The sequence below is a fragment of the Nomascus leucogenys genome, chromosome 13 (genome assembly GCF_006542625.1).
Source record: "Nomascus leucogenys isolate Asia chromosome 13, Asia_NLE_v1, whole genome shotgun sequence".
In the NCBI taxonomy this organism is placed as follows: Eukaryota; Metazoa; Chordata; class Mammalia; order Primates; family Hylobatidae; genus Nomascus; species Nomascus leucogenys.
Genome location: NC_044393.1, coordinates 28,657,750 through 28,680,720, shown reverse-complemented (window position 1 = coordinate 28,680,720; position 22,971 = coordinate 28,657,750). Strand labels below are relative to the sequence as shown.

At 42.1% G+C, this 22,971-nt stretch overlaps 1 protein-coding gene across 5 annotated transcripts in view; it reads right to left on the bottom strand.

Annotated features, from left to right (window-relative positions):
• LOC100579420 (ubiquinol-cytochrome-c reductase complex assembly factor 1) overlaps positions 1-22,971 on the bottom strand; it is a 117,688-nt gene that overhangs the window by 73,453 nt on the left and 21,264 nt on the right. For all 5 annotated transcript variants that reach the window (XM_003273569.2, XM_003273570.2, XM_030826267.1 and 2 more), the window contains 3 exons: positions 14,126-14,221; positions 12,321-12,428; positions 3,863-3,935 (listed from right to left, as the gene is read on the bottom strand). In XM_003273569.2, the coding sequence (XP_003273617.1) occupies positions 3,863-3,935; positions 12,321-12,428; positions 14,126-14,221 (277 nt within the window). The remainder of the gene's footprint in view (positions 1-3,862; positions 3,936-12,320; positions 12,429-14,125; positions 14,222-22,971) is intronic.

Genomic DNA, 22,971 nt, shown 5'->3' with positions numbered 1-22,971 from the left:
GTAGAATTGAAATTATCTTTGAAAAACCTCACTAATTATTTCACATTGCATCAGTGATAAACCTCAACCACAGACTCAGAATGTATTCATTAAGGAGCCTCCTCTCCAAGGCCTCCAGTCTCTTAAGGGCTAAAGACAAAGCAGTCTGCAGACAACACTGTGGAATTAAACAGGAGCTCTACTGATTGACCACCTCTGCTCCAAAGTGCTCTTCACAGCAGAACATCTCTAAAAGACCAGACAGCAAACCGCAGTGTACTCATCAGTGTAACATGCTCAGACAAAAGACATCCTCAAAATATCTAAGAAACGGCGGGCTGCTGAATTCTCAGGAATCCAGAAGTTAAGCCCTAAAATGCCACAAGTCCAAGCGAGCAATGACCACTTTAAAAAGTACGATATTGGGAAGCAATATATATATACTGGTTTCTCTTGTTTCGTTTCTTTTTTTTTTCTGCCCAGGCTGGTCTTGAACTCCTCAGCTCAAGGGATCCTCCTGCCTTGGCTTCCCAAACTGCTAGGATTACAGGTGTGAGCCACTGCACCCAACCCCTTTCTCTTATTTCTAACCTGTCTGGCCTACTCTTTAGAATCCAAGCCACAGGAAAGTCAGTGTAATTATTTGAAAGATATTTGTAATCTTCTGCCTCCAGATGGTATATTCCAGATTTGTTCTCTTTTTATTCACTAGCCACAGTTTGGAGGCACTTTGGTTTGATATGAAAACTTAATCTACCCAAAAATGACAAAGATGGGCCACAATAGAACGTAATAAAAATGAACATGCTGGCTGGGCGCGGTGGCTCACGCTTGTAATCCCAGCACTTTGGGAGGCCGAGGCGGGCGGATCACGAGGTCAGGAGATTGAGACCATGGTGAAACCCCGTCTCTACTAAAAATACAAAAAAATTAGCCGGGCGTGGTGGCGGGCGCCTGTAGTCCCAGCTACTCGGAGAGGCTGAGGCAGGAGAATGGCGTGAACCCGGGAGGTGGAGCTTGCAGTGAGCCGAGATTGAGCCACTGCACTCCAGCCTGGGCGACAGAGCGAGACTCCGTCTCAAAAAAAAAAAAAAAAAAAAAAAAATGAACATGCTATAGGTCTCAAAAGGAAATTCTCAAATTGAGTCTCAGAAAACCTGAAGAGGGGCGTTACTGAAAAATTTACTTTCTCCCTAGGTAACTACTTCAAAGACTAAGCTAGGACAAAGCTCACCAATAGATACACACTATAGTTAGTATAAACATCAGTTTCCAAAACTAATAGAAAATCTCACAGAGGTAGTTTGCATTTAAATATAACAAAATACAAAAAATATTAAAATGAATTACATTTTCTAATTTGCAATTACACTCATTCACAGACAATATGTTATAGTGGAGAAATCCCTGGATTTTAAACCAGACAACACAGGTTCAAGGCTTGGCTAGGCAACCCTGGGTGAGTCACTTAGCCCCTTTGAGCCTCAACTGTTTCTGAAAACAAAATAAAACAAAATGAAAACAGTAATACAAGCCCTTCCTAGCCCACAATATTTTGTAACTCCTAAATGAGACAAATGTAAAACCATACTATGTGAGTTAATAGTATAAAACAGTTATTTATAAACTTTTCTTAAGTTTTATAAGTAGTTTACAACAGGCTATGAATTGAAACATGGTATGTTAAATATGTAAAAAGTCTTATTATTCAATACTATAATATTAACGGAAGAACCTTCAGTAATGAACAGCTGGCCAAGACAAAGATATCTAGTAAATATTCTTTCAAAATAATTCTAAGAAATTTCTGAGTTATTTCTTGAATCAAATATAAAATAGACATTAAACAGACATCTGAGGATAAGGGTTGTTATTGTTTTTTTGTTGTTTATTTGTTTTTTTGAGATGGAGTCTTGCTCTGTTGCCCAGGCTGGAGTGCAGTGGTGTGATCTCAACTCACTGCAACCTCTGCCTCCTGGGTTCAAGTGATTCTCCTGCCTTGGCCTCCCGAGTAGCTGGGATTAGAGGCACCCACCACCATGCCCAGCTAATTTTTTTGTATTTTTAGTGGGGGGGGGGGGGGTTTCACCATGTTGGCCAGGCTGGTCTTGAACTCCTGACCTCAAGTGATCTACCCGCCTCAGACTCCCAAAGTGCTGGGATTACAGGCGTGAGCCACTGCGCCCAGCCTGAGGATGAGGTTTTAAAAAGACCTGATGAAAAATACTTCACACATGGATTCAAGAAGGCACTTAAAGAAAAAAAAAAAAAAACAGGCTGGGCATAGTGGCTTATGCCTGTAATCCCTGCACTTCGGGACGCTAAGGCAGGATCACTTAAGGCCTAAGACCAGGAGTTCGAGACCAGCCTGGCCAACATAGCCAAACCCTGCCTCTACTAAAAAAAATACAAAAATTAGCTGGGCATGGTGGCGCACACCTGTAGTCCCAGCTACTCAGGAGGCTGAGGCACAAGAATCACTTGAAACTGGGAGGTGGAGGTAGCAGCGAGCCAAGATGGCGCCACTCCACTCCAATTTGGGCAATAGAGCAAGACCCAAAACAAGTCTCAAAAAACACGATGAAACAAAAAAATAGTTATTAAATAACCAAAACTGCACCCAGCTTTCCTCATTGTTGTGAACACAATTATATACAAATATTTGCTGCTAGAGAAAAATCTCAAATGTATACATTTAGGTGTATGCTGCTTTGAGGATGTGACTATTACCACAGAAGTACACAGCATATATTTCCTTCCAAAATCTGTGGAACTGGAAATGATTTAATCTCTCCCAATTACAAGTACCTGCTTTAATTAACTTTGTTAATAATATAACTGTTTACAGCATCAAAATCAATACTGTGTTAACAATCAACTGTTTCTGATAGTCTAAACCAACAAAACCCTTTTGGAAAGCAATTTATCAATGAGGTATACATAATAAAATTATATGTGCCTTTTGACCCAATCGTCTTTTAACATGAGAAAAATCATAATTAATCCAGGATTAATTAAAACAATTAAAAATTAAAAACAAAAGAGGAATAGCTGGCCAAACGTCCATGTCAAAATGCTAAGTAAAACATCCAGAATGGGCCAGGCACAGTGGCTCACGCCTGTAATCCCAGCACTTTGGGAGGCCAAGGAGGGCGGATCACATGAGGTCAGGAGTTTGAGACCAGCCTAGCCAACGTGGTGAAACCCCACGTCAACTAAAAATACAAAAATTAGCTGAGTGTGGTGGCACATGCCTGTAATCCCAGCTATTCGGGAGGCCGAGGCAGGAAAATCGTTTGAACCTGGGAGGTGGAGAAGTGGAGGTTACACTGAGCCAAGATCGCACCACTGCACTCCAGCCTGGGCTAATAGAGCAAGACTCCATCTCAAAAAAAAAAAAAAAAAAAAAAAATCCAGACTGTAAAACAGAATATGTTTACTATGAATACTCTTATGTAAAAAGATGCATGTGTGGACAAGGGAGATAACGTCAAAGTACAGTTTGTTTGTTTCTTTTTTCAAAATAAGCAAAATGTTTTATTTATAGGATCCCTTTGCTCTCTGTTTACTCTATTAAAAAAGAAAAGCAGCGGGGTACACTGCCATGTGCTTTTAGTCCCAGCTACTATTCAGGAGGCTGAGGTGGTAGGACTGCTTGAGCCCAGGAGTTTTAGGCCAGCCCAGGCAACACAGCAAGACCCTGTCTCTAAAGAAATATATACAATAATTTTTTTAAAGAGAAAAATAGACAGTTTGGATTATATGCTTTGTGCAGGAAAAACTGTACCACTAGGGACTAAAAAAACCTATCCTATTAAAACATAACCATAAAAATGAAATGTAGATTTGTTCTTCTTTTCAGTACTGTCAAACAATAACTTACTTAGAAAGAATTCCTCGAAGTCAGTTTTCTCCACACAGCTAGTATACATGCGCAGGGCCGCAATCTTAATCTTCTAGACAAAGAGAATAAAACCAAACTCAAGACATGACCAAGTGGATGTTCTACTTCCATTAGACATGGGTCACAGAATCTTATATTTCTTCAACTAGAAGTAAGGGTCCAAACCTCTCTCTAGGTAATTTAAACCAATATAAATGTTTTTTGTTTTCTTAGAGCTTAGCCATTCATACAGACTTCACACAATTTTCATATTTTAGGACTTTAGCATGAAAACCTCAGAAAGGCTTTTCCCATATTTAAATAAAATCTCTCATTTCCCATATTTAAATAAAATCTCTCATTTAATTCCAACCTACTTCACCACATTTGTGCCTCTAAATCACTGTTCAGCATTATCCACGTTAACTCTTTAGAATCTGAAATCCTTTATAGTAAAAAAAAGTACACATTCTTCTGGCCAAAATCAAAGAAATATACAAAAACCCTCAAGCCTTTAATCTTTCCTCAGAGGCACTACTATCTATTCTATAAATCTCTGGGGGCCATCCCCAGAGATTTATACTCCATGTAAGAGGTATCTTTTTTCCAGATTTTCTTTACTTTTATAGTTTGCTGATTAACACTGTGTCTGTAAATAAGGGTTTCTAATGAGTGTAAAATACAATATAAGAATCAAACTTTTACTATTCCCAAAGCACTAGGAATTCTCTTAGGCTTTTGATATGAGTGGTGGTTTTAATTTATTCACTGAGCTGTATACTTAAGATTTTTATATTACACTGTATATAAATTATGCCTTAATAAAAATAAATCTAAAAACAAATTATTTAAGAGTTGACTTATAGGTCTGAAGACCAACTCAGCACTCTAGGAACAGGTATTTTAAGGACTTTCAAAACATTTCATTAAAGATATAACTAAATAAATGAGCACTTCAACAAGGCTTCTAGAAGCTTATTTTTTCTTAAAACAACAGGGAAAGTTATAAACTCAAATATGCGTAGACTAAAAACAAATGTGTACAGGCTGAGAATGACATAGCAACTGAAGAAAAACCAATCTAGAATTTAGTGGAGCTATGATATTAAGGTTTAAAGTCACCAAGAACATACTATACTCAAAACTATATAATGTTCATATTTTTCTATATTCTGTAGAGTTAAAGCAAGTGTCTCTGATGGGTAGAAATACCCATAACAAATTAAGGAATGATTACGTCTCTGACTGTAATTAAGATATTTTACTTACTGACTTGAGATCTGTCATGTTTTTAAGAGCTTCCAGTCTAAAGTTAATACAGGGGAAAATAGGACATATAGAAATAGACAAATAAAAATCAGATATCCCTATCTGGGGAGTAAATCAGCATTAGAAGCCCACATTTAAACAAAACCCATGGTGAAACGCTAGAAAAGAAAAGCAAATTAAACCTAAAAGCAAGCAGAAAGAATGATATAGTAAAGAGCAGAAATCAACAAAACTGAAACAGAAAAATAAAATATAGAAAATCCAAGCCAGGCCAGGCATGGTGGCTCATGCCTGTAATCCCGGCACTTTGGGAGGCCGAGACAGGCAGATCGGCTGAGCCCAGGAGTTGGAGACCAACCTGGGAAACATGGCAAAACGTTTCCATCTCTACCAAAAATACAAAAATTAGCTGGCCATAGTGGTGTGTGCCTATAGTCCCAGCTACTCAGGAGGCTGAGGTAGGAGGCTGAGCCTGGAAGGCGGAGGTTGCAGCAAGCTGAGATCACACCACTGCACTCCAGCCTAGGTGACAGAGCCGGACCTTGACTGAAAAAAAAAAAAAAAAAAAAAAAAAAAAGGAAAATTGAAGCCAAAGCTGTTTCTTTAAAAATATCAATAAAATTAGGTTGGGCGTGGTGGCTCACCCACCTGGCTCACTAATCCCAGCACTTTGGGAGGCCAGGACAGGAAGATCAACTGAGGTCAGGATTTCAAGACCAGCCTGGCCAATATGGTGAAACCCCGTCTCTACTAAAAATACAAAAATTAGCCAGGCATGGTGGCAGGCGCCTGTAATCCCAGTTACTCCGGAGGCTGAGACAGAAGAATTGCTCGAACCTGGGAGTTCAGGCTGCAGTGAGCCGAGATCGTGCCACTGCACTCCAGCCTGGGCAACAGAGCAAGACTCCGCCTCAAAAAAAAAAAATCAATAAAATTGATAACCTATAAAACTGATCAAGGAAAAATAAAAGCCAAAAACACATAAGATAAAAATTTCCAATATCAGGAATCAGAGAGCAGACATCACTACATATCCTAAAGACATTAAAAGGATAATAAGGGAATCCTATGAACAACTTTACTCCAATGAATGTGATTACTTAGATGAAATGGACAAATCCCTTGAAAGATACAAACTATCAAAGCTCACTAAAATAAATAACATGAACAGTCTTCTATCTATTAAAGAAATTGGATTTGTGGTTAAAAACCTTCCCACAATGCAAACTGCAGACCCAGATAGCATCACTAGAGAACTGTACTGAACATCTAAAGAAATGTTATGAAATCAGCCGGGCGCGGTGGCTCATGCCTGTAATCCCAGCACTTTGGGAGGCTGAGGTGGGCAGATCACGAGGTCAAGAGATTGAGACCATCCTGGCCAACATGGTGAAACTCCATCTCTACTAAATATACAAAAATTAGCTGGGCGTGGTGGTGCGTGCCTGTAGTCCCAGGCTGAGGCAGGAGAATCGCCTGAACCCAGGAGGCAGAGGTTGCAGTGAGCCGAGTGCGCCACTGCACTCCAGCCTGGTGACAGAGTGAGACTCCATCTCAAAACAAAAAAAAAGAAAAGAAAAAGAAAAAAAAGAAATGTTACGAAATCTACACAAACTCTGCCAGAAAACAAGAAGAAAGGATATTCCCCAGCTCATTCAATAAGGCCAACCTTATCCTGATATCAAAACCAAAGTCATTAGGAGAAAACAAAACTAACACGGTGAAACCCCGTCTCTACTAAAAAAATACAAAAAATTAGCCGGGCGAGGTGGCGGGCGCCTGTAGTCCCAGCTACGCGGGAGGCTGAGGCAGGAGAATGGCGTGAACCCCAGGGGGCGGAGCCTGCAGTAAGCCGAGATCGCGCCACTACACTCCAGCCTGGGTGACAGCGAGACTCCGTCTCAAAAAAAAAAACAAAAAAAACTACAGAACAATAGCCTTCATGAACATAGATCATAGATGCAAAATTCCTTAAGAAAATATTTTAAAATTAAATCCATCAATATTTTTAAAAGGATAATATATCATAATCAAGTGAAGTTTATCCCAGGAATGCAAAGATAATTCAACACTGACAAAACAATCAGTTTCACCATATCAACAGACAAAAAAAAAGCCCGTTTAATTTTGTTAACACTTGCAGTTCTAGGAAGTATCTGACCACAGAACACATCTTGGGAAGCACTGGTCTGTGCCATTACCAAACTAATGATAATCTAATAATACCATGATCCTAATAATTTGGCCTTGAAAGGCCTACTCCTATCCTTAAGACAGGGAGTTCAGGACATCTGCCCTAGCTCCTCACTTCATCCAATAATTCACTGAGTACATAACTCAGTGCCTGGCACTGATCTACATGATGAGAATAGAGCAGTGGACAAAACAGACAAAAATCCCTGCTCTCAGGGAGCTTACGGCCCAGTTCAGCTATAGACAAGTATGTAACTTTAACTAAAATTTCTAATCATCTATTTCTTGATACTTTTTTAACCTTGTAATCTCCTTCAGATTCCTATACATAAAGTCCTGGGTTCATAATTAATCACCTTGCCTGGAGACTTGCCTTCAAGGCCCAAGGCCCAAGTCTTTCCTTGAGAAGGAAGCTTCCCCAACAACACGTTTGTGAGAAAGCATTCATCACAAACAATGAAGACTTCACCAGATTGGCCAGAGTATGTTTTCAGTGCTCATGCTATGGCAATCAGGAGCATTTTATAGTTCTTCAGTTTTCCTGCTGCAAGGCCAAGCCTTTATACTTGGGTGAGCCATTTTCCTGGACAAATCTCTAAAGCAAGTCTCTAAAGACTATCACACAGAGACTGGAAATAATAACTTGAGGAAAGAACCTCTTCAAGAATCATGCACTGATTTGAGTTAAGGAGGTAGGGGGACTGAATTTTCTTTTCTTTTTTTTTTTTGAGACAAAGTCTCTGCCGCCCAGGCTGGAGTGCAGTGGCGCGATCTTGGCTCACTGCAAGCTCCGCCTCCCGGGTTCACGCCATTCTCCTGCCTCAGCCTCTCCGAGTAGCTGGGACTACATGCGCCCGCCACAATGCCCGGCTAATTTTTTGTATTTTTAGTAGAAACAGGGTTTCACCGTGGTCTCGATCTCCTGACCTCGTGATCCGCCCGCCTTGGCCTCCCAAAGTGCTGGGATTACAAGCGTGAGCCACCGCGCCCGGCCAGGGGACTGAATTTTCAACTAGTCAATACAAGTTGTTCTGGTCCTTGGATGAATTCATATTTATTTCATTTTAACTTTAGAAGACTTCATCAGTCATCTTTTACTTGAGTAAAAGAGAGGCACCTTGAACAGCTTTAGGAAATGAAAATCTGCTCTCCCACGAACTAATGCATTTTTTAACATCCTACATGATGAAAAACAAATCTAGTAAAAGGCTTGCATTAACAGCTATGTAAGAGTTTGAAAGGGCCTGGCAAGGTGGCTCACGCCTGTAATCCCAGCACTTTGAGAGGCGGGCGGATCACTAGGTCAGGAGTTCTGAGACCAGCCTGGCCAAGAGACCAGGCTGGCCAATATGATGAAACCCCATCTCTACTAAAAATACAAAAATTAGCTGCGCGTGGCGGCAGGCACCTGTAATCCCAGCTACTTGGGAGGCTGAGGCAGGAGAATTGCTTGAACTCTGGAGGCAGAGGTCGCAGTGAGCCGAGATCACGCCACTGCACTCCAGCCTGGGCGACAGAGCGAGACTCCAACTCAAAAAAAATAAAAAAGAGTTAGAAGGGTTTTTTTAAATCATTTGAACCTTCTATCGTCTACTGGAAATCCTTCTACAGCATTCTTGATTCACAGTCAACCATCTGGGCCTCTGTTCAAACAAGACCAATGACCTTGTAAGGCTACCTGTCCCACCGGAGGACAATTCTTGTTAGATTCTTATTTTGCCAAACTTAAAATCTGCTTCATGTAACATTCATTGAAAATTATTCTGCCCACTGGAATACCTTCTATTTTTCACATTTGCCCCAAAATACCTGAGAAGAATCATCCTGTCTTCTCTTTTCCAGGCTAAGCATCCCTATTTCCTTCAACCATTCTTAACGGTTTCTGAAGCTTTCATAAGGCTCACTGCCTACCTCTGAATACATTCCAGTTTGTCAGTGTCCTTCAGAGTAGGAATAACTTTTTGGCTTAATGCTAATATGGAAGCCTATTCTATGACATGTGGCTGAGTTGGGTAAATATTGTCCTTATCTCACCTGATACTGCATATAAAGATAATTTTTAAAAATGATGATTCCAAGATACTCAAATAGGTAAGGGAAAACTACATTTAAGATCCTAAATATGATTATAGAACATGGGAATAATACATGAAAACATTAAAGAAAAAGATAGAGAAAAGATAGCTGATACTGCTGATGTGGACAGACATGCAGGTATTTTACTCCCTAATCAAATACATGTGAAAACACAAAACAAATAATTTTGCCAGTGCAATCCAATACAAGTGCATTGATTTGAGTCAACATGGCTGAAAATGGTTCTGTTTTTCAAAATGAAAAGTTACACATACATTTTCACATCTCAATTACACTAGAATGTCATACTTTGATATTGTGATGTAACAAATTTTAAAATGAAGGTTATGGGCTGGGCGCAGTGGCTCATTCCTATAATCCCAGCACTTTGGGAGGCCAAGGCAGGCGGAATCACTTGAGGTCAGGAGTTCGAGACCAGGCTGGCCCAACATGGTGAAACCCCATCTCTACTAAAAATACAAAAGTCAGCCAGGTGTGGTGGCATGCGCCTGTAGTCCCAGCTACTTAGGAGGCTGAGGCAGGAAAATCGCTTGAACCTGGGAGGCGGAGGTTACAGTAGGCTGAGATCACGCTACTGTACTCCAGCCTGGGTGACAGAGTGAGACTCTGTCTCAAAAAAAAATAAAATAAAAATAAAATAAAATAAAATGAAGGTTATAGAAAGTACACACCATCACATCACAAGAGTTTTAAAATGCAAACATTAGGGATTTAGTTGATGTCACAAGGGAACCAAGAAAAATCAGAGGCTAACTTAGGCTAAAAGAGTGAAGGAATTTTCCTGATGATTTAGTAATCTTCCAAATGATAGCCAATTTTCTCTCTAGAATCATTAAAAAACAGCCTAGACAACACATATGGTAGCAACCAAGTGGAACCCAATCACCAAGAAATGAATAAAACTGTAAATGTTTCTTTTGTTTTTTTTTGTTTTGACTTCCCTCTTAATTTCTAATTTTCAAACAAAACATATACTTTAAGTTTGTAAATCCAAATGCCATAAGCATAATATTTTTTTAATAGGGGAAAAGATTCTGGTTAAAAACATTACCAAGTATATCAACAATTATCAAGTGTCAAAAATTAAGATATTAAAAAATACAACTTTAAAGAACATAATTAATATTTCGTTGGCAATTAAGAAGATACTTCATAACCTTAGGGACTCAAGAACATCATTATCAGTATTTGTGTTCTTTCTATATTTTTTCAAAGCCCCTTAAAAACAAGATGCTTGAGGAATTACTGTTCACTTTTCAGAATTCAGGTAAAAGAGTAATTATAGAGAGAAGCTCGTATTTGCTGTAGTGAGAATTGTTAGAAAGAGAACCAGACACCATAAGAAGAAACCACAAGTAGAAGTCTACAATAAAATTGAAATTCTAATTTGAATCCAACTTGTTAAAATGCTGTAACTGGCACTACTTGGTTGTTCTCAGTAAAGCTTTCATATTTTCTAGAAAAATCTTCCCTACTGCTTTGAGTGGGCTTGCTTTGACTTATGACTGATTAGGCTTACCCAATATTCCAGCAACCCTGAAAGGCAATAAAAGGCACTTCTGCCATAGTAAAAGAGAGAAATGGTATTACAGGTTGAGTATTCCTTATCTGAAACGTGTGGAAACAGCATGTTTTGAATTTTGGATTTGGGGGAATTTTGGATTCTTTGCATTATACTTACCAGCTGAGCATCCCAAATCCAAAAATCCAAAATGTTCCAATGAGCATTTCCCTGGGGCATCATGTCTAAAAACTCCAAACGTTTTAGATTTTGAATTTCCAATTTTCCAATTTGGGATGCTCAACCTGTTCTAGGAGATAAGTGGGCTGAGAAGAACTGAACTGCTGAGGTTTTATTTCTATAATTGGTTAGAGGTATTATTATAACAGCCCAGGGGCAGTATGAATCTGAGGCAGAGGGAACATTCATTCATTTATAGCCACTACTATTATAAGAGATAATGTGCTAGGCCAAGAGTTGACTGGGAGTGACATAGCTAACAAATATCCCTCCATAATAAGAATTACAATAGATCGTGGGCTTAATTAGTTAATAAAAAGATGACTAGTAAAATTTTAATGAAAATCTCTTATAAAATATGGGTCCATCAGAAAGTAATGCTTCCTTAAGAATGTTGCCCATCAGAACATTTGGCCCATCTGACCCCTCAGAAGTCATCTATATGGCATACCACGCAGCAAGGGCCTGGAAAGCCCAGTCTTGTTGCCATGCCTGCTACTATGAGATGCTTCTAAGGAATCATCTTAGAAGGGTCAGATGGGCCAAATGTTCTGATGGGCAACATTCCTAAGGAAGCATTACTTTCTGATGGACCCATATTTTATAAGAGATTTTCATTAAAATTTTACTAATCATCTTTTTATTAACTAATTAAGCCCATGATCTATTGTAATTCTTATTATGGAGGGATATCAGGTGGAGGGACTAGTTCAGCCCCACATGTTGTATAGATCTGACTGGAAGCATCAAGGGATTGTGGCACGTGGGCAGAGATATTTTGAAGAAGTTCTCAGAATAATGTATGGACCTTGAGAGCTTACTTGGAGGTTCTGGCAGGGGAGTGCGGCTACTCATATACCCTTGATCAAAGAATGGTCCTCCTCTATTGGAGAAGGTCATCCTCTTCAATCAAGAACACAGCTTCAAAAAGGTTGCACATGGAATGGTCAGGGAGGAAGAGGACACCTGCCTACCCAGCCAGATCAGCCGAATCAACCCTGGTGATCAATGGGGTGACAGATGTCACAGCCAGATCGTCCTCACATCCAAAATAATGTATGAATTCCATGAAAGCAAAGCAGAAGCTTTAAAAAATCTATGAGGAGCAGAAAGCACAATGCTCAAAAGGAAAAATGAGAAGAACTTAAAGGACTTTACCCATTTACTGTATTTCAAAGGTCCCGTGAATCCCATGGCTTCTATTATCTTTGTGAAAGCACCAACCTTCTCCTCAACAGGCTGTGGGGAATCTTTGGTAGTAGAAAGCTGATTAACCAAAAAGAAAGAAACTAAAATTAGTTGCAAAAAATTTTTAATAGAATGCTTTGTTCCTCATCAGGTCTGAGAGCTTTTTTTTTTTAATACAGTCAGGGTCTCCTCCCTTCACCCAGGCTAAAGTGAAGTGGCACAATCACAGCTCACTGCAGCCTCAAACTTCTGGGCTCAAGTGATCCTCCTGCCTCAGCCTCCCAAGTAGCTAGGATTACAGGTGCACGCCATTACACCAAGTCAATTTTTAAAATTTTCTGTGGAGGTGGGGTCCACGGCCTGTTGTTCTCTGGAGAGGGGGGTCCGTAGCCTATTGCCTAGGCTGGTCCCAAACTCCTGGCCTCAAGCAATCTTCCTGCTTCAGCCTTCCCAAATGCTGGGATTACAGGTGTGAGCCACCATGCTTGGGCTGAGGGCGTTTTTATTGCTTAGATTTTTGTTTTCACCTACAATTTTTAATTTTCATTTTTTTAAGCATCTTTATCATTCAATGAAAACACATTTGGAACTGTACCTAATAGATGCCTTCCAAATTTCAGAGCAAGACATGCCTACCTCATTGACTGTATGTCTATTAACCCATATCTAGCAGATGACAGATGTGGGGTATTAGAATAAAAGTTCTATCAAAAAAAGGACTTTTAAAAGGAAATCTTGACCCCCATCTCCCAAGAACAATTCTGAGAAGTAAAACATTCTATGCTGACTGATGTAATAGGAAAAGGAAAAAAAAATACTGCCTGAAAGCAGTCAAAAGTTATTCAAAACTGCAATCAAGCACTGAATGTTTTTAAACTCTTGCATTTTTTAGTAAAGGTATCACAAATTTTATTAATGACTACAGAAAATACGAGTCTTGTAGTTTGCAAATAACCTCCAAGGAAAGTCTGTTCTAATGTTAACCCTCTCCAAGCAAAGGCAAGCTATCTAACCAATAAAAAATTATCCAAAAGTTAAATATCACTTTATTTTTAACATGTAAAAAATTCATACGTTTTCCTCTTAAGTGTTTTCCAGACACGACAGTGGAAGAAACAGAGGACATAGCCTCAGAAGGCTTAGGTCCAAATATTCAGGCTGGCACGGTGGCTCACACCTATAATCTCAGTAATCCCAGTACTTTGGGAGGCCGAGGTGGCAGGATCACCTAAGCCCAGGAGTTCAAGGCAGTAGTAAGCCATGATCATGCCACTGTACTCCACCAGGGTAACAGAGCAAGACCTCATCTGTTAAAAAAAAATTTTAAAACAATCCCAGCACTTAGGGAGGCTGAGGCAGGGGGATTAATTGAAGCCAGGAGTTTGAGACCAACCTAGGTAATAAAACGGGACGCTGGGCTCTACAAAAATTTAAAAATTGGCAGTACACAGTGGTGCATGACAGTAAGTCTCAGCTATTCAGAAGGCTGAGGCAGGAGGATAGCTTGAGCTTGGGAGTTCGAAACTACAGTGAGCTATGATGGTACCACTCTACTCTAGCCTGGGTGACAGAGCAAGACCTTGTCCCTGAAAAAAAAAAAATTCATTTTGTCTGCCACTTACTTACCATCCTCGTGACCTTGGGCAAGTCACTTTACCCCCTGAGCCTCACCTTCTGCATTCGCTAAAACTCACCTAGCTAACAATTTTGTTGAGATCCAAAGAACACCTGTGTGAAAGCACTCTATAAACATAGAATGCACTGATAATTCTCACCTTACGTGTGGTGTGATACTTCCTATTCAGCTGTATGTCTATTCCAGGAATCTGTTCTGATCCACCACATGCTCGGGACCGGCTCATCTGGGGCCACTGAAGAATAAAAACACAGATCTATGCAACACTGAGCACTTATGGGGTTAATCTGAGCAGAGCTGTTTCAAAGTAAAGACTATAGGATCTTTCCAACCTTACTTAGCCCACTTCCCAGTGATCATCACCAAGAAGACCCAAGATCAGCACCTAGAAGGGTGTCTAGTACATGGTAGATGCCCAAGAAATATCTGTTGAATATCTGAAGAAATAAAAGAATTTGGGCCAGGCACAATAGCTCACACCTGTAATTCCAACACTTTGGGAGGTCAAGGTGAGAGGATTGCTTGAGGCCAGAGGTTTAAGACTCAGCCTGGGGAACATAGCAAGACTCTATTTCTACAATTTTTTTGTTTTAATTGGCTAGGTGTGGTGGTGCATGCCTATAGTCCTAGCTGCTTGGGAGGCTGAGGTGGGAGGATCACTTGAGCCCAGGAGATCGAGGCTGCAGGGAGCTATGATCACACCACTGCACTTCAACCTGGGCAACACAGCAAGAGGAAGACCCTGTTTGTAAAACAAACAAACAAACAAACAAACAGAGAGTGAATTCAAAGGCCAAGTGGCGTGGCTCACACCTGTAATCCCAGCACTTTGGGAGGCCGAGGTGGGTGGATCACTTGAGGTCAGGAGTTCGAGAGCCTGACCAATATGGTGAAACCCCATCTCTACTAAAAATACAAAAAATTAGCCAGGTGTGGTGGCACACACCCATAATCCCAGTTACTCAGGAGGCTGAGGCAGGAGAATAGCTTGAACCCAGGAGGCGGAGGTTGCAGTGAACCAATATCATGCCACTGCACTCCAGCCTGAGCAACACAGCAAGAATCGGTCTCAAAAAAGAGAATTCAGCCCTGGAAACCTCGAACTACATCTAAGTCAACTCTAGGAAACAGAATTGTAGTATCTGTTTAAATATGGGCAGCAGTGCAGTATATGGGGAAAAAAAATAAAGACACCAGCCACTTTTAGGTTTAAAACCTGCTTCTGTCACCTACAACAAGCTCAGTGGCCATGGAAAACTTACTGAACCTCAGTTGCAGTAAGGATGAAAGAAGATAAGATATATAAAGTGCCTTTCACAAAATAGGCACTCAATAAATAGCAGAAGTTTCCATCATCACTATCATCACTAACACTATTGTTTGGATCACAATCGCCACCTTTTTTATGTTCACATTGCATTTAAAAGCAATTTGGCAATAAAATAGCCATTATTATGTGCCAGATACTATACAGAATGAAAACTGGGAGGAAAGTCCACTAGGGAGATGGTTAATTAAAGTTCAGTCACTCAGTGGAAAATCAGGTATCCACTGAGGGTTTTTTGTTTTGTTTTTGTTGTTGTCTTGTTTTTGTTTTTTGAGACAAGGTCTGGCTCTATTGCCCAGGCTGGAGTGCAATGGCGCAGTCTCAGCTCACTGCAACCTCCACCTCCCAGGCTCAAGCAATTCTCCTGCCTCAGCCTGCTGAGTTGCTGGGACTTCTGTCATCACACCCTGCTGATTTTTGTATTTTTGTAGAGACAGTGTCTCCCTATGTTGCCCAGGCTGGCCTCAAACTCCTGGGCTCAAGTGAGTGATCTTCCTGCCTTGAACTCCCAAAATGCCTTGAACTCCCAAAATGAACTCCCAAAATGGGACTACAGGCATGAGCCTGGGTGCCTGGCTGGGATTTTTTTTTTTTAATAGACTTTTTTTTTTTTTTTTACAGCAGTTTTAGGCTCATAGCAAAACTGCCTGGAAAGGGCAGCGTTCCCACATACCCCTTCCCCCACATGCGCAGCCTCCCCCACCATCAACATCCCCACACCAGAGTGGTGCATTTGATACAAAGAACGAACCTACACTGACACATCATCATCACGCAGAGTGCACAGTTTACTTAGAGATTATTATTATTGTTAGCAACATGAAAAATGCTTATAATATGTATAAAATTATAGGTAAAACATGACTACGTAGACTGCATATGGGCAAGTTTAGAAAGAACACACAAGAAACCAAAGAGTTATTTTGTTAAGTTAGAATTATGGATAAATTTAAGAATCTATAGCCAAAATAATTCTGGCAAAAAAAAAAAAAAATCTAGTTTCCAAACTCTCACTAATGCTATATTACCTTTACAATAAAAAGGGGTGAGAGGGAGCAGGAAGAGGACTGACTCTTCAATTCTGGTTTATTCCAAGAAGAAATGGAACACATGGAATGAAAAAGATTTTTTTTTCTTTAACCCTAACGAAGAAAAAATAGAATTTCTAATTGTGGAATGTTACTATTTACTTTCCTTTCCAAACGAGGATATTAAAAGATTAGTCAGGATTCTTCTGGTCAGTCCCAAGCACACTTAGGCTTTAATTCATAAGTATCAAGCAGGCTTTGTAAAACACAGACTAAACACAGAACACCTCCCCATTACATCACATACATCAATGCAATGGTCCACCTAAAACACAAAGCACTTAAACTGGTTCAAAGAACACAGCCAACAGCAGTTTCCACAAGCTGTGCTTTGGGCTGGGTCCTCTTCTATTAGGTTCTATTAGAACCTTCTTTTTCCTCACAGCTCCAGGAGTAACCAGTGGATTCCTTCTGTGGCTGTCCTACCATCTACTGTATTTCTATCCTACCATTAGCTAACATTTCACACTATATTGAACTACTAAAGTACCTATGTATCTAGTACCAAGGACAACATCTAGTTTCTCCACACCTACACACTTACAAACACACACATTTACTTTTTTGTACTACCCACTCTTGTCCTTGCACTTCCTGCAAAAAATTCACTCAACCCTTAAAGACCTCAATTTTTCCTTTGCTTAGATTTAAAAATATCAATAGGCTGGGCGTGGTGGCTGACGCCTGTAATCCCAACACTTTGGGAGGCCGAGGCGGGAGGGTTGCCTGAGTCCAGGAGTTAGAGACCAGCCTGGGCAACACGGCAAACCACCATCTCTACCCCTCTCCAAAAAAACACAAAAATTAACCAGGCATGGTGGCGTGTGCCTGTAATCCCAGCTACTCAGGAGGCTGAGGCAGGAGAATCGTTTGAATCCAGAAGGCGGAGGTTACAGTGAGCCAAGATCGTGCCACTGCACTCCAGCCTGGGTGACAGAGCAAGGCTCTGTCTCAAAAAATAAAAATAAGAAATAAAAAAACAAGAATGACAGAGGCAGAGAAGTAGAAAGGGGGTGCTGGGACGAACTCAAGCAATTCTTGAATACCGTGGGTGTGTGTGTCTGCTCCTTTTAGCAACTATAAGCTCCAGGGCACAGCCCATCTTATACATCTTTCATTTTCTGTCCCAAAGCTCAACACCATTCTGGGCATGAAGTCATTACTCAATAAAAACTAGGTGGATATATTTTTTTTTTTTTCAAAGAGGACAACTTTGGAGAACGTCCAAAAAAAGAACCACAGGAATGATCAAAGGGATGAATAAAAGGTCCTAGTGGAAAGGTCAAAAGGAATTTAGGCTGTTTAGCTTGGAGAAAAGGCAACTGAAGAACTAAAGAGTAACTCAGAATAACAACACTTGAGCTGGAAGAAATCTCAGAGATATTCTGGTCCAACCTTCTCACTTCACAGATGAGGAAACTAAGACCAAGGAAGAGGTTGCAATTTGGTAAAGGTAATTTTAGGACAACTTTTTTTTTTTTTTTTTAGTTTCATTTCATACAGTGAGGAGAAAACTTTCTCAAGTAACAGGAAAATAAATAGCAACAAAAATAGCAATTGCAACTTACTGAAGATCTCCTGTATGCCTAGTACCTACCTACATGCTTGGTGTTTTACTTATGTTATCTACGGAGTCTTGCCGTCGCCCAGGCTGGAATGCAGTGGCATGATCTCGGCTCACTACAACCTCCACCTCCTGGGTTCAAGCAACTCTCCTGCCTCAGCCTCCCAAATAGCTAGGATTACAGACGTGTGCCACCACGCCAGCTAATTTTTGTATTTTTTTAGTAGAGACAGGGTTTGACCATGTTGCCCAGGCTGGTCTCAAACTCCTGACCTCAAGTGATCAGCCCACCTTAGCCTCCCAAAGTGCTGGTATTACAGGCATGAGCCACCACACCTGCCCTCCTCTTTTTTTTTTTTTTTTTTTTTTTTTTGGAGATAGGGTCTTGCTCTGTCACCCAGGATGGAGTACAGTGGTGTGGTCATGGGTCACTACAACCTTGACCCCCCCAGACTCAAGGGATCCTCCTGCCTCAGCCTCCTGAGGACGTGGGAACACAGAGATCCAGCTATTCTGGATTTTTTGTAGAGATAGGGTCTTGCTATGTTACTCAGGCTGGTCTCAAATTCCTGGCCTCAAACAATCCTCCCACCTTGGCCTCCAAAAGTGCTGAGATTACAAGCATGAGCCACTGTGCCCGGCCTATTTTTTCCTATTTTAGAAATTAGAACACAAAGGCTCAAAGAAGTAAAGTTCACTAAAGACTAGAATATATACTCAAAGCTATGTTCTGTCCCCTATATCAAGCTGCCTTCAAAAGTCTGAGTAGAGTTCAACAACACAGGCTCATGCACACTTAATACCCAGATCTTGATTTCTAAATACTGCTCTCCAATAGAAGGAATTGGGGCTGGGTGCGGTGGCTCATGCCTGTAATCCCAATACTTTGGGAGGCCGAGGCGGGAGGATCATCTGAGGTCAAGAGTTCAAGGCCAACCTGGCCAACATGGTGAAACTATGTTTACTAAAAAATATAAAAATTAGCTGGGCGTGGTGTGTGCGCCTGTAGTCCCCAGCTACTCGGGAGGCTGAGGCAGGACAGCCACTTGAACCTGGCAGGTGGAGGTTGCAGTGAGCCAAGATCGCACCACTGCACTCCCACCTGGGCAACAGAACGAGACTCCATCTAAAAAAAAAAAAAAATCAGGACTCCTTGGAGAAATGTTTGAATCTAGGGCCAGAGCAAAGAAAATACAGCATGAACCTGAAACATCTTGTGGTGCCAGCAATTAAGAGAGTATTCAAAAAATGATGGGGGCGTAGAAAGGCGTTCCCAATAGCCCAAGCTGGGACAATCTAATCAACAAAATAACTAATTGGAAAATGAATTATAAGCTGGGTGCAGTGGCTCACACCTGTAATCCCAGCACTTTGGGAGACCGAGGCGCATGGATCACAAGGTCAAGAGATGAAGACCAGCCTGCCTTCCTGCCTGCCTGCCTGCCTTCCTTCCTTCCTTCCTTCCTCCCTCCCTCCCTCCTTGCTTTCTTCTTTTCTTCTTTCTTTTCCTCCTTGCTTTCTTCTTTCTTTTCTTCCCTCTGTGGCCCAGGCTGGAGTACACTCGGCTCGCTGCAGGCTCCCGTGATTCTCCGGCCCTAGCCTGCGGGCTGCCTGCGATTGCCGGCGCGCGCCACCACCCCTCCCTGGTTTTTCTCCTTTGGCTAGAGGCGCGGTTTCACCATGTTGGCCAGGCTGGTCTCCAGCTCCTGACCTCGAATGGTCTCCCGCCTCAGCCTCCCGAGGTGCTGCGACTGCAGACGGAGGCTCGCTCACTGGGTGCTCGGTGTTGCCCGGGCTGGAGTGCGGTGGCGTGGTCTTGGCTGGCTGCAGCCTCCGTCTCCCAGCCGCCTGCCTTGCCCTCCCAGGGTGCTGGGATTGCAGCCTCTGCCAGCCGCCGCCCCGTCTGGGAGGTGGGGAGCGTCTCTGCCCGGCTGCCCCCTCTGGGAGGTGAGGAGCGCCTCTGCCCAGCCGCCACCCCATCTAGGAAGTGAGGAACGTCTCTGCCTGGCCGCCCATCGTCTGGGATGTGAGGAGCGACTCTGCCCGGCCGCCACCCCGTCTGGGAAGTGAGGAGCGCCTCTGCGCGGCCGCCCCGTCTGGGAAGTGAGGAGCGCCTCTGCACGGCCGCCCCTTCTGGGATGTGAGGAGCGCCTCTGCGCAGCTGCCCCTTCTGGGATGTGAGGAGCGCCTCTGCCCGGCCGCCCCGTCTGGGAAGTGAGAAGCGCCTCTGCCCGGCCGCCCCGTCTGGGAAGAAGTGAGGAGCGCCTCTGCCCGGCCGCCCCGTCTGGGAAGAAATGAGGAGCACCTCTGCCCGGCCGCCCCGTCTGGGAAGTGAGGAGCGCCTCTGCCTGGCCGCCCAGTCTGGGAAGTGAGGAGCGCCTCTGCCCGGCCGCCCCATCTGGGATGTGAGGAGCACCTCTGCCTGGCCACCCCGTCTGGGAAGTGAGGAGCGCCTCTGCCCGGCCACCCATCATCTGGGATGTGAGGAGCGCCTCTGCCCGGCCACCACCCCGTCTAGGAAGTGAGGAGCGTCTCTGTCCGGCCGCCCCGTCTGGGAAGTGAGGAGCACCTCTGCCTGGCCGCCCCATCTGGGATGTGGGGAGCGCCTCTGCCCGGCCACCTCGTCTGGGAGGTCTACCACAGAGGCCAGAAGCAATGTGGGGGCTGGACGTGGTGGCTCACGCCTGTAGTCCCAGTACTCTGAGAGGCCCAGGCGGGTTGATCACTTGAGGCTAGGAGTTCGAGACCAGCCTGGCCAACATGGCGAAACATATGAAAAATACAACTGACAAACCAACCAACCAACCAAGCGACAACAAAACAGGTCTACCCTGGAGTCGTACTCTAATTTTTTCTATTTTCCTCCCTTCTTGATCCTTTATCCCACTTTCTTTTTCTTCCTCTTCCTTCTCCTTCTTCTTTGTCAAATAGAGGATTGAGTTATTATCATTGATCCATACAAAGTCCCTCTCTCATTTATTTTCTTTAATTTCCACCCCCCATTTCTATTCCCCGTCTTCCCACGGGCAACCTTCCTAATATGTTTGATATGCATCTTTTTGTTTGTATGTACTTTTAGAAAATGTTTATTGTTTTGTGTGCAAAAAAAAAAAAAGAAGAGATGAAGACAATCCTGGCCAACATGGTGAAACCCTATCTCTACTAAAAATACAAAAATTAGCTGGGCATGGTAGCTCGCACCTGTAATCCAAGCTATTCAGGAGGCTGAGGCAGGAGAATTGCTTGAACCGGGGAGGCGGAGGTTGTAGTGAGCCAAGATCTCGCCACTGCACTCCAGCCTGAGTGACAGAGCGAGACTCCATCTCAAAAAAAAAAAAAAAAAAAAAAGAAAAGAAAAGAAAATGAATTATAACTCAGAAGAAAATAAATATCCATGAGCTCGTACTGGTATAAATAAATAATTGAATAAATAAATAAATGGGGAAGAAGTGACAGCTCTTTCTTACAATAGAGTTCCAGTTAATAAATGTAGGAATGATGGAAATAAAAAATCATTAGATAAACACCACAGTAATGATCACTGCAGCGAAGAACCATCAATGCAATTATCATATAATCCATCAATCCTAATTCTGGGTATATATCCAAAAGAATTCAAAGCAGGACCTCTAAGATATTTGTACACTCATGTTCACTGCAGCATTATTCACAATAGCCAAGAGACAGAAGGAACCCAAATGTCCGTTGATCCAAATGGATAAAGAAAATATACAATAGAAGAGTATGCAGCCTTAAAAAAAGAAGGAAATCCTGTCATGTGCTACAACAGAGATGAACCTTGAGGACATTATGCTAAGTGAAATAAGCATACGCCAGTTATAAAAGAACAAAAACTGTATGAGTCCACTCACATGAAGTATCCTAAAGTAGTCAAAATCATAGAAACAAAGCCGGGGGTGATGGCTCATGTCTGTAAACCCAGTGCTTTCGGAGGCTGAGGTGGGCAGATCACTCGAGGTCAGGAGTTTGAGACCAGCCTGGCCAACATGGTGAAACCCCGTCTCTACGAAAAATACAAAAATTAACCAGGCGTGGTGGTGAGCACCTGTAATCCCAGCTACTCAGGAGGCTGAGGCAGAAATGCTTGAACCTGGGAGGCGGAGGTTGCAGTGAGCTGAGATTGCACCACTGCACTCCAGCCTGGGCGACAGAGTGAAACTCCGTCTCAAAAAAAAAAAAAATCATAGAAACAGAAAGCAGAAAAGCAGGGTAGGGAGAGAATTAGTGTTTGGCATAGAGTTTTGCAAGATAAAAAAGTTTATAGAGATCTGTTGCAAAACAATGTGAATATACTTAAATTAACATTACTGAACTGTACACTTATAATGGTTATGACAATAAATTTAATGTTAACATATCATTAAAAAAACCACCAATGACTGCTAAAATTAGTAAGCAAAAGTATAATGTGAAATGGGTATCTGCACAGTCTCCAAGTATCTCCTGACAAGATACTTACTAATTACAAAGGGAAAATACTAACTTTAGAGTTCAGGAACCTGACAAACACCAATTTAACCAAGTGGCCAAAGTTTTAAGACCTACTAGCATTATGTATCCCCTGATATGATGCACTGAGAAGGGAATAACATCATTTTTGCCAAAAATGCATAACCTCAATCTCATTATAAGAAAATATTAGAAAGGCCGGGCTTTCCATATTATAGGTGGTAGCTCACACCTATAATCCCAGAACTTTGAGAGGCCAAGGTGGGCGGATCACCTCGGATCAGGAGTTCCAGACCAGCCTGGCCAACGTGGCAAAACCCCTTCTCTACTAAAAATACAAAAAGTAGCTGGGTGTGGTGGCGGGCACATCTAATCCCAGTTACTCGGGAGGCTGAGGCAAGACAATCACTTGAACAGGAGGCAGAGGTTGCAGTGAGCCAAGATCGTGCCACTGCACTCTAGCATGGGTGACAGAGCAAGACTCTGTCTCAAAAAAATGAATAAAAAATAAAATAAAATAAAGAAAAAAGAAAAGA